The sequence below is a fragment of the Nelumbo nucifera genome, chromosome 2 (genome assembly GCF_055504915.1).
Source record: "Nelumbo nucifera cultivar China Antique chromosome 2, China Antique-T2T, whole genome shotgun sequence".
Classification (NCBI taxonomy): domain Eukaryota; kingdom Viridiplantae; phylum Streptophyta; class Magnoliopsida; order Proteales; family Nelumbonaceae; genus Nelumbo; species Nelumbo nucifera.
The window spans coordinates 55,012,291-55,029,445 of NC_142650.1; the positions used below are offsets into that span (position 1 = coordinate 55,012,291).

Here is a 17,155-nt window from a genome sequence, read left to right on the forward strand (position 1 = left end):
ATTATTTCAGGAGAACTCTGTGTGCCTTATACTCCATCAGAGATGCAGATTGCAGATGTATTAACTAAAGGGCTGGCATCAACGAAGTTCAAGGACATACTTGGCAAGCTAAACATGATTGATATCTATGCTTAGCTTGAGGGGGAGTGTTAGAATGTTAGAGTTATGTTCGGCTGATAAGAGTTCTTATTAGCCCATTCTTATGTTTAACTTATCTTGTAACTGGGCTTGTGTTAATGGGCCTAATCCTGTTTAATGATTTAAGTCATTTGGGTGTCCCATCACTAATCAGGGGCATCCCAGTAATTTCTTGTACCTTGTACTATATTCATCTATAAATAAAGAACTAGTTGACTGGCTAGTACAGCTCGACATTCTATTCTTTTCTGTCATTCTCTTTTCTTTCTTGCTACTTCGAGTATAGCACTTCAGATTACAGGTAACATCCATAGAGACATGTCGGGTGCCAGTCTTTGGATCAAAACAACAATAACCCTTTTGTATGGGGGAGTAACCAAGGAAGATGCATTTGTGGGCTTTTGGTTCAAACTTATGTCTCTGCACACTTGGAATGTGAACATAACGGGTACAGCCAAACACACGAAGAGGAATTGGGAAGAGATCCTTGTCTGGATGAAGAAGACTGAAGGGGGTTTTAAACCCTAAAACCCTGGATGGCATACGGTTTATGAGATACACAAGGACATCCAGGGAAGAAGACGATTTCTCTACATACACAAGGATACATCCTATGCATTCTAGGGAAGAAGTTCCAAAAATTGTTAAGGATTTTCAACGCACGGTGTTCACACAGTTTCACATAGAGATCCAGATTTTCCAGTTCGATAATGCAAAGGGACACTTCCATAGTGATCTCAATGATTTTTTTTTTTTTTTTTTATTCTTGTGGCTCCCTTCATCAAAGTTCTTACACTAGAAAACCATAACAAAATGGTGTTGTAAAGATAAAAAGCATTTACTTGAGGCTTGGGGGGTGAAGCTACACATGAATGTATGTACCAAAGCAGTTCCGGGCTGATGCTATTCTTGATGTTGCCTATGTGATCAACTGAATACCCTCTTGGGTGTTACAGAATAAGGCCCTACATTAGTTGTTGTTTCCTCAATCCCCTTTATTCGCTATACCCTTTCATGTATTTGGGTGTCATTGCTTTGTCCATGATCTGTCTCCCTCTTGTGGTAAGTGGGATCCTAAAGTTGTTCCCTTTGCTTTCTTGGGTTATCCTTCATCTCAAAAGGGATATAAGTAATTTGGCCCAATGTCCCACGAATATTGTCTCCATGGATGCGTCTTTCTTTGAGCGTCCACCTTCCCTCCATTTCCATGCCTCTCCTTAAGGGGATAATAGCCTTGAGGAGAAACAAGTTCAACAAGTCCATCTTCCTTCCCAAATCTTGCTCCATTTCCAATTTTCATGCAACAACACTGTAGAGTCCAACTACGTTCAATGGGTGTGGAGCAACCTAAGATTGTGCGACCAACACCATTAGAATCAATGGAGGCAGATCCCTCTTAGCTAGGTACTCTTGTTCCTATTAATATTCCTAACCCCATTGTTGTTGATGTCCTAGTTGATGGTCTTGATATTCCTGTTGCCAAACATAAGGGTTTTAAGTCTTGTACAACCAAACATCCCATTACTCATTATATGTCCTATGATAAAGTTCCACCCTCTTTTTGTACTTTGTTGTCTGCCATTGATAATGTTTCCATTCTTAAGAATGTTGCAGAGGCTTTGACAATTCCTAAATGAACTTTAAACTAGGGCTCTTTACAAGAATAATATTTGGGATTGGCAAAACAGAATTCATGTAGCTGACCCCACATAGTTGGGTTAAGGCATGAATGATGATGATGGTGGTGGTGGATCTTTCTAATGGTAAGGAGTTAGTAGGGTACAAATGGGTGTTCTCAGTGAAGCTTGGATGGATGAGACAGTGGAAAGGTGCAAGGCTAGACTAGTTGTCAAGGGGTATACACAAGTATACAGAATTGACTGTGTTGAGACCTTTGCTCTAGTGGTTAAAATGAACTCTATTCGGGTTCTTCTCTCCTTGGTTACTAATTCAGATTGGAGTCTTCGTCATCTGGACATCAAGAATGCCTTCTTGGATGGAAATTTAGAAGATGATGTATATATGATTTAACCTCTTGGGTTTGAGGTCAAGGGCAATGAGCATAATGTATGTTAGCTAAGAAAATCTCTATATGGGTTGAAGTAATCACCTAGAGCTTGGTTCAGTAGGTTTCATATGGCAGTCTAGCAGATGGGGTTCAAGTAGTGTCGATTAGATCATACCTTGTTTGTTAAGAGGGACCAAGGTAAGATTGATGTCCCGATAGAGTATGTGGATGACATTGCTATCACTGGAGACAGTTTGAGGTAAAAGATCTAGATCCTCTGCGTTATTTCCTTAGAATTGAGGTTGCCTATTCAGAAAAAGGTATCTTCATTTCTTGGAGGAAATATGCCCCAGATTTTACCTAGGATACAACCAAGATGGAAGCAAGGCTAGTTGACACTCCTATTGATGTAAATCACAAATTAAATAATAATGGTGGTGAGGCTTTAAAAGATAATAAGCAATTTCAAAGGATGATGAGAAGATTTTTATACTTAGCAATGACTTGGCTTGGCATTGCCTATGTTCAAGTACAAGGTTCAAAATTTCTATCTAGATCCAAAATATGCATGCACATAAGACTTTCTATCTTGAGGCTACAAAGAGAACCTTCAAGTAAGGGGGTTCAAAATTTTGATTGGTATGCCTCATATTGGGCATATTGTATTGTATTAGCCTATCAGGGGGTCATAGGAACACTTATTAAGGGTTTTTAAAAAATTGATGTTTTACAAAAGGTGTATTAGTCACCCAGAAACACATGATACACATATTCGTGAATATCGAGTGTATCGATACTTTAAACCTTACTCAGGTACTTGAAGAAACATCTAGGGAAGGGTCAATTGTTTACAAAATATGGCCACATGATAGTTAAGTTATACACTGATGCAAACTGGGCTTGGTTTGTTGATGATAGGAAGTCTACTAGTAGGTATTACACTCTTGTGGGAGGTAATTTAGTTACATGGAGAAGCAAGAAGTAGAGTGTGGTGGCTAGATCTAGCGCTGAAGCAGAATATAGGGCCATGGTACATAGAGTTATAGAAGTTCTATGTAGAAAAAAATTGTTGGAGTTGGGGTTTGCTGTAGACAGTCCTATATCACTTTATTGCAACAATAAAGCAGCCATCAATATAGCTGCTTACCCAATACTTCAAGACTGAACCAAGCACATTGAAGTTGACAAGCATTTCATCATAAAAAACTTGAGAAAGGAGAAGTATGTACTCCATCTGTCAGTTCAAAGGAGCAGCTTGCTGATGTACTCACAAAGGGTCTACACTGTTTGCGGTACAATGAATTATGTAACAAGTTGGGTATGATTGACATCTATGACCAACCTTGAGGGGGAGTGTTGTAATTCTGTTATCAATGCCACAAGTGCATTTTAGTCTTTTTATACTTTTTGGCTGCCACCCTAATATAAATAATTTACTAGGTGCTGTCAGCCTATTTTTTGAGCCTCAAAATACTTAATCTTCTTCTCTTCTTCTCTCTGTTTTCTTCCTACTTTTACTTGAATAATAATAATTTCCTTTATAAGAAATAGCATTTATCTATGGGATTTAAGGCCCTTCTCTTCATATCAGTCATTTATTCCATAGGAATTCAAAGATGTCAAGGTTGAAAGATGTTTGATAGTTTACAATTTTAGGGGAGAAATAAGGTTGCTTTTGTACTGTGGAGGGACCTGGGTTTCTCATTATATAGAGATCCTTCTAATAAAGGTTTCCCCTTCCCTAATTTCTCATTTTGAGCAGTGTTGTCAGACCCCAATAGGACTTTACTGTCAGACCATATTGACTGGGACCCAGTAAGGTTTACAGGTTTCTGAAATCCCAGTTTACATTTTTCCTATACACCAATGTCAGAATCAATTCTTATTGGAGCAAATACTGATCCTGCACCTTTTCAATTTGGGAGTTGGTATTTTAATAAATTCAATGGTTCCAGCATAAATGGAGAAACCATAATCTACACTAGACCAACCTTTAAGAAATAATGATAACAACCACTGAGCTTCAGTTCCATTGCAATTGGTGAGACCCAAACCTGTGTGATATGCATGGAGGCTAGAGAAAGGATACCCAACCACACATAAGTGCATTCTATACAATTTATAACATTTAATATGGCTTCATGGGTCATTGGCCCAATGGTAAGACCGTTGACCAGTTATCCTTCTAGGTTTGCAAACCACCAGGGACTGACAGCATTGATTTCAATAGATCTCATCTTGAGAAAAGGGGACCACTAAAAAGATCCAAAGAGAAAAATATCATAAATGAATTGCATTTAGCCTAGAAGGAGCTGAATGTGGCATACCTACAACTTGCACTGAACCAGAGATTCTCTTGCACTGTCAAATTCCCATGCACAATGTCATCTTGTGGCACAAAGCCTATAATTTTCTTATATGAGTGGATGGATTCAATCTTTCCATTTATAAGAATCAAACCCTTCGTTGTGCAACCAGTTATTTTTCCAGCCAAAGCAGAAAGAAATGTGGTTTTTCCGGCCCCAGATGGACCCATGACAGCAGAAACACGACCAGGCATAATTTTCCCTGTAACACACCTCATGAGATGTTTGTGCTTACCTTTCAAAGTAATGGTCAGATCTTTGAAAGCAACCTCAATCACAGGCCTGGTCCTAATCTCAATATCAGCAGCCATAGAAATTAATCCTGAAAAGGTCAAGTTCTTGTTTTCTTGCTGCATAGCTTTCTCCTTCTCAAGTTGACCATATGCATACTTGAAAATTTGGCTATGAGTATGCATTTGCTTGCCCCTTGGCATATTCTTTTTAATATTTTTGTCTCCAATTTCTAGATTGAAACCTTCATGACTATCAGGATCCTCCTCAAGTGCACGCAACATCTTTGTCAGGTTACTTGGCTCTTTTTTCTTGCCCTTTGATGCCGGTGGTTGCTGAAGTGAACTTGAAGAACTTTGGGCTGCTGCTAAGAAAGCATCATCTGTTCCAGGTTTAGCTTGACCCAGGACCTTCAGCTGCTCAGGTTGCCTTACAGACTTCATACGAGAAAATGTACGGGATAACTGTGTTTGCAGTCCTACTGCATGCTTCTTAGCAACATCTTTTGCAGACTTCCACCTTTCACGAGCTTGTGCAGTTTCTCTTGCACTCCTTGCTGCAGCCTCACGAGATTTGGCTTTTCTTCTTTCCTTTGTAGTGATAACTTGGTCAGAGCAGTTATAGATAATGAGCAGTAAAGTACTCAATGCAGCCTACATTCACAAGTGAAATCTGTCAATCTCCATCCATGGTTACATGGAAAATGATCATTAATTACTAAATAAAGTTAGATATAAATATATTTTCCAGTATAAGTACCGAAGAAAAGACACCGCATGGTTAAGAGAAATTTAGGTGATTCCATGATTTTCCACATGGCAAATTGGTTTTGAGCCCAAAATGGTTCCACATGTTTCTCTTATGTTCCAAAATGGTTCAGTATGTAACTTGGTATCCATTGTTGTGGGACTTAACAGAATGGGCTTCAGCCCATTTATATTATGAAATGTTTATGTCTTGTTGTGCTTTAATGTTTTGTTCTGTTGTTAAGTGTAAATGGGCCTGGGCCTTCTTATATCTTTAAGTTATACTAGCGGGGACCCGTGCGATGCACGGGAAAATCTGAAAGATTTAATAATTATTTACTATTAATTAATATTAATTTAATAATCAAAATTTGTTATTAATTAACTAAAAGTATACAAAGTTATTGTTAATATCTAAAACTTTAATAATTGTATTTTTCATTTAATGTTGATTTACAGAAAATAATTATTGTTAATTTAATATGAATAAATATTTTTTTAATAAATCTAGTTTTATTAATAATTTGTAGTAATTTTAATAATTGTTATTATTTTTAATATTTTTAAATGCAATTTTGATTAATTTTAAATAAATAAAATAATTACAAAAGCTAACATTTTTATTAATTTCACTAATAATTAACAATTATATAGGAATGACAATGGGGTGGGTTCAAGGCAAAGCACCCCATCCCTATCCCTGCCCCATAGTCAAGACACTCTACCCCATCCCCACCCTGTCCCCAATGTCAGGCAGGTTCAAGGCAAGGCAACCACTCCTCAATGTCAGGTGAGTTCAGGGGCAAGGCACCCCACTCCTCATTAAGGATGGGGAATCCTTGAATTTCCCCGCCCTATCGCCAGTATTGGGGGGGGGGGATCAAGTAGAGGTGTAAATCGGATCGTGTTGGGCCAGCACAACACGACCCACATGCAGTGCGGGTCAGGCTGTGCTGGCCCATGACGCATCCCAAGTTGTGCCTTTCTCCCTGGGATAATTTAGGGGGTCGGTTCGGCACAACCCACAACCTGAGCCGTGCCATGGGTCGAGCCTTGGGCCAGGCCAGACCGGACCAATCTATGAGAGGTCCATTTTAAAAAAAAAAATGAAAAAAGATGTTTAAATTTTTATTTCATATGATTTTTGATGTATACAATTAAACCTATTCATGGGTCGGGTAGCTTAACGGCCCAGCCCAGCCTAACCCGTTATTTTTCATGCTTGGACAGAATTTCAGGCCTGTGGACTTGAGATCGGGCTTTCTCAAATAAGCTCGGCCCAAGCCCGAGTACGGCCCGATACTATTACATATATAAAAAAGTACTTATATCAAATATGCTTCTTAAATTATTAACAAATATCAATTTACTATTAGGAAATATAAATTAATTTATTAATTTATTAAATTATTACTAAATTAATATAATATTAGTTTATAAAAGTATACTGAAAATAAGACATTTTGTGTACAGATCAGGCTTCGGGCTCGGGCTCGGGCTCGAGCTTCGGGCTTTATATAAGGGTTGCGCTCGGGCTTGCATGGTTTCTGTTGATAAAGAGGCCTGTATTAATTATAAAACTATCATTTTTTACAAATTAAAATTTTTATTTAATCCTAGTCTAGTATAAAAATATATGTAACATTTCTATATATTAATATAAAATTTGTTATTTAAATATTATATAATAATATTTACCATATATGCATATAACATTTAAGTTGAGCTTATTAGGGATTGTTTAGCTCGAGCCCAATCTGCTAAAGCCATCATTGAACTCCAAAAGTTTGATACCGAATTAGACTTCGAATCTAATTATCCCTGATAATGTGTGGGCATGGTGCATATCTTAGCTAGACCTAACTCAAAAGAAAATAGTTGCTTGAGCCTACAAATTTATAGATCTAATCGAGTTAGGTTAAGTTATAAACAATTTGTAACTTTTTATTGTTAGCTATTAAAATATAGTAATTACTAAATTACTATATTTATTTAAAATACAGTAATTTTTGAAAATTATCATAATTTCAGAAATATTGCTATATTCTTGGCTAAAACTAATTAAATGTAATTTTCAGGTAATTAAATATAACTTTTTGGTAATTAAATGTATTTTTCTATTATTTATAGCTTAAATTATAATTACTGTTAATTACAGTTTAAAAATAATTACTGTTAATTATATTACTATTAATAATTAAAATACATTATTTTTTCATTATTAATTCAGTATTTTTTGCAAAAAAATACAACTAATTTAAATTTTAATTATTTTAATTAAGCTTTAGGTTTTTCAGATTTTTAATTAATTTTTGGTGTTTTTTCATTATTACTCAGTAATTTTTGCATATGAGTATTTTTCAACAATTCTCAGTATTTTCAGCATTTATTTTTGCATATTAGTCATTACAAAATTAATTTGCATTTGCTTTCAGTAAAAATAAATTAAATAACTAAATAAATACCATAGTTAATAAAAAATACAGATAATTTTCAATATTTTTCAATAATTTCTGGCTTGGGTATTTTTTAATAATAAAATACTATTAATTGTACTTTTTAATTATTTTCTGTAAATACCCTTATTAATATAAAATATTATTAATTTTCAATATTTGTTAATTATTTTTAGTATTTTAATTATGTTTATGTTTTTCAGAATTTTCTGGATTTTTAATTAATTGTTGGAGTTTTTTCATTATTATTCAGTAATTTTTGCAATAAAATAGGTTCTGCATTATAAATTTTTATCATTTTTAATGAGTTCATTATGCACAATAAAGGTCTCAACTAATAAATATTATTAATTAATTAAAAATGCATTAATACAAAGTTATCTAATAATATTATTAAAACTATCAATTAATATGGGTTCTGCATTTTAAATTTTCATTAATTGTTATCATTTTAATGAGTTCATTATGCACAATAAAGGTCTTAACTCATAACTTATCTAATAATATTATTAAAACTATCAATTAATATTTTTATATGAGTTTCTTATTTTTATTGGCATTTATTAAGTTTGATTTTTAAGTGGAGTTGAAACACATTTTTAAGATTTACTAAGTTTGTTAATATTTATTTTTAGTGAAAGTTTAGCGGATTTTTAAATTAAGATTTTTTTTATTATTTAACCTCAACCTATTTATATTATTACTACTCTCTCTCTCTCTTTTAAATGCAATAATAACATGCATTAAAATAAGAGGCAATGGGAAACCCAAAGGTCTCTCTAATAGTGTGTAGCTTTATTAATCTAATCAAGATAACCAATGATTACTGTTTTATAATTTTAAAACAAAAGAAAATAAGAAAAATGCAAAAAATAGATAAATAGTTTCTCTCAAAGGACAGACACGCTGACATGGACAGACCAATTTTAATATATATATATATATATATATAGATTACCTCTTACTAATGGGGGTAATTTTGTTAACCCATGTAAGTTTGTTGCCCTAATATAAATAACATTTTGAAGGTCTGGAAAGAAGCTGCCACCCTATTTTCTAATCTTCTTCTTCCTCCATCAAAACCAGAATCCAAACATGGTATCAGAGCTGTAATCTGCTCTGCTTCTACTCGTTTACTCTCTCCTTCATCTCCTCCTTTTTTCTTACGCCACTTTTTTATTGTTGGAACAACAAAGAGGGAGTGCTATTTCTGGTCGTGGCGAACTGAAGTAGTTTCCAGTTTTATTTCCTGGGAAAAATCTCCAAGGAGGCCCAGAAAAACAGCTGTATGCCCAAGTGAGGCAAGAAACTGTGGAGTAGACCTAGTTAACAGGTCTAGCTGCTGGACCATAAGGAGTATCAGTCCAAGGGATTATTGTTCTAGCCACTGGACTGTAAGTAGCACCAGTCCAGGAGATTCGGGTGCTGCCTAACTCAGTTTTCTGAGGTTTTGGCAAAGAGAAGTAGTATTTCACCATCAGTCGAAGAGATTTGGGTGCTTCCTAACTCAGTTTTCTGAGGTTTTGGCAAAGAGTAGTATTTCACCATCAGTCGAAGAGATTTGAGTGCTTCCTAACTCAGTTTTCTGAAGTTTCAGCAAAGAGAAGTATTATTTGACCTGTTCTACACTCAAATAACAGTCTTTGGTGAGTTCGGTATGTCTTCCAACATAAGTGAAGCCTCATCCAGAAGTTTCAGGACAGTAGACAAATGTTGTTCATCTTGGGAATCTGTACAGATTAGTAATGTGAAACTAGATGAATATAACTACAAGGAATGGGTCATTTCAGCAAGATGGTCTACAGTGAGCCATGGGCTGCAAGGTTACATTGATGGGAATATGGACATATTATCATTCCTGAATGTCCTACCTGGCCAGCTAAGAGGAATGGTTCAAGTTCTAAAAAGAGTCAACATAAGGCTTTCCAGACAACAATTGAAGGTGCAAAGAGAGGGAGTGCTACTTCAGCAGGAAAGGATGAAAATTCTGGAGCTCTTACAAAAGAAAGAATGCAGCAGCTAGTACTCTCAGCTATTTCTTCTGCATTTTCAGCCATCGATCTTTTTGGTGAGTCATCCTATTATTGTTTCTCTCCTAGTCATTTATGGATCATTGATTCCAATGCCTCTAACCATATGACAGGGGCACACATTGGTCAGTCCATTAAACCAAAAATTTGAATAAACATATTATTACTGCTAACGGAGAGAAATTGGACATCATTGGATGCAATGATTTGTCTTTGCCTACATTTGTTAATTCCTGCTTTCATCTTCCTAAAACTTTATTTGTTCTTAAATTCACAACAAATCTGATTTCAGTCGGTCAACTAGTTGAGGATGGTAACATTGTTTCCTTTTCCCATGATGGTTGTTTGATACAGGACTAGCGTACTAGGACAGTGAAAGGGAAGGGGCATAGACTAGGTCGACTATTTGCCTTGGAATTTGAAAAGACACTAGGGCCTTCTTCTACATTCTGTTTGCTTACTACTACCCCTAGTTCTGAACTTGTTTGCAGAAATAATTTGTGGCATAGGCGACTTGGTCATCCCTATGCAAATAAACTCGAGTCTTTGTTTCCTGATGGACTTTTGTCGTCTAAAGTTATTTCCTTTAATAATGTTGATAAAGCTTGTATTTCTTGTTGCTTGAGTAAGAGCTATGTTTTACCCTTTCCCTCTACTGTTGAGCATGCTTTTGTTCCCTTTAAACTAGTACATAGTGATGCTTTATCGTCTCCGGTTGTTCCAAGGTTGGGATATAAATATTTTGTTACATTTATTGATGATTGTACTCGTTTTACCTGAATATATTTTTTGAGAAATAAATCTGAAGTTTTTTCTACCTTTAGTTCTTTCTAAGCAAAGATCAAAAACCAATTTAATGCAAACATATGGGTTCTTCATTCAAACTCGGGGGGTGAATACTTTGATGGAGACTTTCAAAACTTTTTGAGAGACAATGGAATTCAATCCCATAGATTTTGTCCTAGCACTCCACAACAAAATGGAGTGGTAGAGCGTAAGAATAGGCATATACTGAGCATAGTTCGGACCCTTCTTCATGATTCCCATGCTCCTACTTCATTTTGGGTGGAGGCAGTCAACATTGCTGTGTATCTTATTAACACTCTTCCTTCATTTGTCTTGCATAATACCTCTCCTTTTCAAAGCTTGTTTCATCATTCACCTAATTTTTCTGTTCTTCATGTTTTTGGTTGTGTATGCTTCGTTCACCTTCCACCACATGAGTGCTCAAAGCTTACTCCCCAATCATCAATGTGTGCTTTTGTGGGATATAGCCCTGATCATAAGGGCTTCCTCTGCTATGATCCCCAATCTCGTCGGGTTGATGTGTCCTGCAATGTCATCTTCCTTGAAAACATTTCTTTTTTTGCCTACACTGCTAAGTTACCTGCTACTTCCATTTCGATGGTTTATTCTTTTGATTCACCTCCTATTCCAGAATTGCTCTGTGTCTTTTTTAGGAAGAGGCTAGCTGCTCCGGCTTCTATCACTCTGCCCCCTTCATCACCAAAAGTTGATCCATCATCTCTAGCCACGAGTTCCTCTTCTCTTGATCCTGTAAGTACGCTTGCACCAATCCATGATCCCCAACTTTCCGTCAAAAGAAATTTGGTGGAGGCCAGTCCCCCCAAAAATTATGGCTTTTTGTTGGGAAGTTTTCCATGGGAAAGTAAACACTTTAGACAACCTACAAAAGAGAAGACCTTTTCTTTGTATTTCTCCTAATTGGTGTATCCTCTGTAGAGCTCACGGTGAGGATTGTTACCATCTATTAGTATCTTGTCCCTTTTCTGCAGACCTTTGGGCTTGGCTACTTTCGTTGTTTGGGGGTAATTGGAGTCTACCAGCAGAAGTTCACATGCTCTTCAACCATTCTACCTTTTATTGGCCTACAAAAATAGGGAGAATTATGTGGAGATGTGCTCGTGCTGCCTTGACTTGGACTCTTTGGGAAGAAAGGAATCTCAGAATTACTCAGATTATTCACTGTTCATGTCGAGACACTATTACTTCTGTATGTGGATGACACTCTCATTACCAATGATGACAATCATAGCATTTCTTCTTTGAAGCAGCTTCTTAATTAGTCCTTCAAAACGAAGGACCTTGGTCATCTTACTTATTTCTTGGGGCTAGAAGTCACTTATTCTCCCTATGGGTATTTTGTTAATCAACACAAGTATGCAATGGATCTTGTGAAATCTACAAACCTGAATGATGACAAACAAGTTGACACACCTCTTGAGATGAATCTGAAACTTTTGAAGGATGATGGGTACCCCATAGCGGATGCTACTCTTTATCGACAACTTGTTGGTAGCCTTATCTACCTTATTATGACATGTTCGGATATTTCTTATGTTGTCCAAGTGGTTAGTCAGTTTGTCTCTTCTCCTTGACAACCACACATGATTGCAGTTCTTCGTATTATCCGATACATTCGTGGAACACTTTCACATGGCATCTTCTTTTCTGCATCTACTCCACTTAGCCTTTCTGCTTATGCAGACGCTAATTGGGTAGGATGTCGATCCACTACTAGCTGGTGTGTCTTTCTTGGTGACTCTCATATCCTGGAAGTGTAAAAAGCAACATATTGTCTCCAAGTCCTCTACTAAGGCTGAGTCTAGGGCTATGTCCTCTGTCTGTAGTGAGATAATATGGCTAAGAGCCCTCCTCGATAACCTTGGTACCTCCTTAGCATCTCTAGTTTTGATTTATGCTAACAATGTAAGTGCTACCAAGATTGCATCCAACCCAATCTTCCATGAGTGGACCAAACATGTAGAGATTGATTGCCACTTCATCAAAGATCAATTTTCTATTGGACACATCTTTGCCACACTCGTGCTCATCACTAGTTTCTAGTTGGCAAACTGATGCTTGTACCTTGGCATCAGTTTGAGTGGGGTGTAGAGACTGATTTATGTCACTTGGGAGCACCCTTTTATGATGTATCTTATGTACATTATTCTTCCTTTGTTTTAGTCTTTCTTGTAGAGCCACAACTGTCCTTTCCATAATTATGTACTAATAGGGAAAATGAAGCTCTATTAGTCATAAGAATGAAGCTCTATTAAGAAAATGGCTATGGAGATGGCCTCTAGAGAGAAGAAGGTCATGGCATGAGGTGGTGGATAGTATCCATTAGGGGGGTGACCACTAGCCAATATTTTCACAAGCTATTTGAGACCGGCTCATGAAAAGCTCGATATAACTCAATCCAAGTTTTAAAATGTCGATGTCGATGGAAATGTCGCTTACCAAAATATAGGACATATATCGGAAATGTCAAGGGGAAATATTGTAAAAATTAGAGACATTGTGGAAATATTATGAAATATGTGGAAATATGCAAAGATATTTTGTAAAATGATAAAAGAAGCATGAATACATATTTCTAGACTATCATCTTAATCCCAACCATTATATAAAGCTAAGAAACTAAGATCAATAACAAATTAGGAAATGATGATTTACTAATTTATTATGCATTTTGATGTTTTTACAAGGTTATCTGATATTTTCTTTTCTTATTTTTAATTCTGATTTATTATAAATTCTAATATATTTATTTCACACTAGTAAATAGAAATACATTTATTCTGTTTTTTTAAATATTAAAGTTATAATACATTATGTTTTACTATAAATTTAATAAACTGATTCTCCTTTTTTGTAGTATTAAGATTATGATAAATTCTGATTTCTTATAAAACTTAATGAATTTATTATGATTTTTAGTACTAAATTTATAATAAATTATGATTTAGTACAAAATTTATTAAATTTATTCTGATTTTTTATATTAAATGTAGAATATGATTTATTATAAAATTTAATAAACATTTTCTGATTTTAATAAATATTTTAAAAAATACTAACTAGTTAATATTTTATTACTTGAAAAATATTTTATGTTTTATGTTATAAAGTAATTAATTTATTCTTTTGTTTTTATATTTTGTTAATTCTTTTTTATAAATATTTTGTTTGAAATATTAAATAGAAATTATTAATGGAAATATTATTTATGTACATTAGTCAACATCTTGTCGAAATTAGTTGACATCTTGTCGACATTAGTCAACATCCTATCGACATAATAGGAAAAACTGCATTTCTTTTTGGTTATTTGGACCGATTTGGTCGACATTTCCGAAATATAGGAAATGTCGACCGAAATAATGTAATTTTTATATTACCATCCATTTTCATGTCGGTGAGCCTCGACATCGACATATGTTGGGCGACATTAGCGACATTTGGCAACATTTGAAACCATGGCTCAATCTAAACTGAGTTTCAAGCCGAGCTCGAGCCCAATAAAGCTCGGCTCGTAAGGCTCGCGTGCCTACTTGAGCTTTTACATATATGTATACATACACATTTGCATATCTATACACACACACACACACACACATATATATATATATAATATTATACATAGAGAAAATAATATATAAATAAAAAAAAAAACATTATATTATAATATTTTATTTTTTATAAATAATAATAATAACATCTATTTTTATAACTCTTAATTTTTTATATGTCAAATAAAAAATAATTTTTTATATGTAGAATTTTTTATTTTGTAAAACATTTAGCTCACAGTCAAGCTCGAGCTTATGAGCTTTTGACTCAAGCTGAAATCGAGCTCAAGTATCTAGCTTGAATCAGGCTCGAGCCTCATACTTTATAGGTGAGCCGAGCTTGAATAGCTAGATATTCGACTCGGCTTGAATCCACCCCTAGTATCCATGGTTGCTTGGAGAATGGTTTGGATGTCAAGGTATCTTGTCAGGCTACTCTCACTACATCTTGGAAGGCTATTCATGGTATTATGCCCTATTTCCTCGATTTAATCAGGTATAAAGCTTGCTTTGGTTTTTCTGTTTGATTCTGGGAAGATACTTGTGTTTCTGAGTTGTTATTGTTGCTTGAATCTGTTTGCTTGGATCCTTCTAAACCTGACACCAGAATTTGGACCCTTACCCTAAAAGGCACCTTTACTTCTGCTTCCTTTTTCAAATACCTCGGCTCCAACTCTACCCCTTGGATGTTCCTGGTGCAAGAAGTGTGGATTAGACCTATACCCCCCCCCCCCAAAAAAAAAAAAAAAAAGTTGTTTTTTGCTGGGAAGTTCACTATAGTAAGATTAATACTTTGGAAAACCTGCAAAAGAAGAAACCTTACTAATGTCTATCCCCTAATTGGTGTTTTCTTTGTAAAGCTTAGAATGACAATTGTTACCACTTACTAATATCCACCTTTTGCTGCAACTTTATGGAATTAGATATTTGATTTGTTTGGATGTAGGTGGAACCTGCCATCTAATGTAAGTATGCTATTTAACCCATCTACTTTTGGGTGGCACACGAGAAAAGGGAGAACTATGTGGAAATGCATTAGAGTTGCTCTCCTGTGGACCATTAGGGAAGAAATAAATGCCAGAATCTTCCTAGGAAAGGAAAGAAGTCTCTCTGAAGTTAACAAATGCACTTAGACAAGGGCAATATTTTGGCTGAAAACATTAAACAGTTTTGCTGGTTACTTTTGATGATCTTTGGAGGAATTGGCTAGAAGTGGGCAAAAGAGTTGTAGATTGGACGCGTCCCCCCCAAGGATGCATTAAACTGAACTTTGATGGAAGCAGCCAGGGTAACCCAGGACCTTCGGGTATAGGAGGGGTCGTAAGGAATAAAGACAGAAATATCATTTCCTTATTTTAAGGACCAGTGGGAGTGGGTGACTCCACAAGGGCACAAGTACTAGCTGCTTTTCAAGGAATCCAGATTGCAAACCAGCTTGGGGTGGATCACTTAATAATTGAAGGTGATTCTCAAGTGGTTGTGGGGTGGCTCTTGAACCCAGAGTCTGTTACATGGGGTTATAGAGATCTGTAAAAAAAAGTGAAATGGTAGCAATATGAGAGTTAGTGTTCAATGGGTGGCCAGATCAGCTAATGCTGTAGCTGATTCAATAGCCAAACAAGGGGCTTTTCAGGATTGTCTTTATTGGGCTACTTTGTGACTTGTTCTAATTGAGTCTGAAAAAACTGTATTTAATTTCTTAGGAGAGGTTGCACCTTGTGAGACATGCCTCTCCTTGGGATGCTTGTAACTTTCACATTTTCTGATTAATAAATTTCTTCACTCATTCATAAAAAAAAAAAAAAAAACAAAAATGCAGGTCATGTAGGAAACTTTGCTACCTGACCATATTTTTCTTCATATTTATATGATATGTCTGCGTCTATGTATGTCAATGATCTCTTTTTTGATTTAAGAAGAGAATCATTTACAGTAAGTGGAACAAGAAAACACTTACAATTAGCATGATACCGTATGCATGGATATTTTGATTTGCAGTATTTGAATCACAACTAGTCAACTTGAAGCACCCTGCAAGATGGTAATTATAGGTCAAATCCTAGTTAGAACTACAAACACATTTAGCTCCAATATGACTTTTGTATTAAAATAACTATAAGAGAGTGAGAATCCCTCGGCGTATACAAAAAGAGCCAATATATGTACAGAAGCATTTACATTCAACTCATATGCTAAAAGTAAATAAAATATAAATTAAATATGCTTCAAATTGAAGGAGACATCAACAAAACAAAGCATATGGGAAGCTATCAGTAGTTAAGTATGAACATCAAGACTTGGGGGATGTTTGATAATCGCTGAAGTTGCTGAATTGAATGACTTATTTATTTGTATTTTAGTGAACAAAATATTAAATAAAAAATTACTTTAAGTAATCAACTAAGCTTCTGCTTCAGCCTTTTTTTTATGAAATTAACAGAAATTTGCATTCTGAACTTTCCTAACAGGCACTAGGTGCAGTACAAACTACAAAGAAACAAAAACAGAGCTGACCATACTTAATAAAAACCTCAAAAATCATATTAGAACAGTGCCCCTGGACTTGGCATCTCTCAATCACACCCCTATCTAGCAACACCTGCCCTGGCTAAACTGTCAGCTAGGGAATTAGTAGGATCTGGGAATTCACCTGAATGAGCAATTCAGACTTCTATAAAAAAAAAGGCTTCCCTAACCAACTGCTTCATTAAGGAGTTCACAACCTCCTTAGTAATTTATTCACTAGGACTCAAAACAATAAGTCATTCAGTTCAGCCATTTCATCCATTTCATTTGTTATCATA

At 35.4% G+C, this 17,155-nt stretch overlaps 1 protein-coding gene across 2 annotated transcripts in view; it reads right to left on the reverse strand.

Annotated features, from left to right (window-relative positions):
* LOC104586363 (ABC transporter G family member 28-like) overlaps positions 1–17,155 on the reverse strand; it is a 140,015-nt gene that overhangs the window by 69,115 nt on the left and 53,745 nt on the right. For both annotated transcript variants that reach the window (XM_088897993.1, XM_088897991.1), the window contains 2 exons: positions 16,309–16,382; positions 4,474–5,396 (listed from right to left, as the gene is read on the reverse strand). In XM_088897993.1, coding sequence (XP_088754119.1) covers positions 4,474–5,396; positions 16,309–16,382 — 997 coding nt within the window. The remainder of the gene's footprint in view (positions 1–4,473; positions 5,397–16,308; positions 16,383–17,155) is intronic.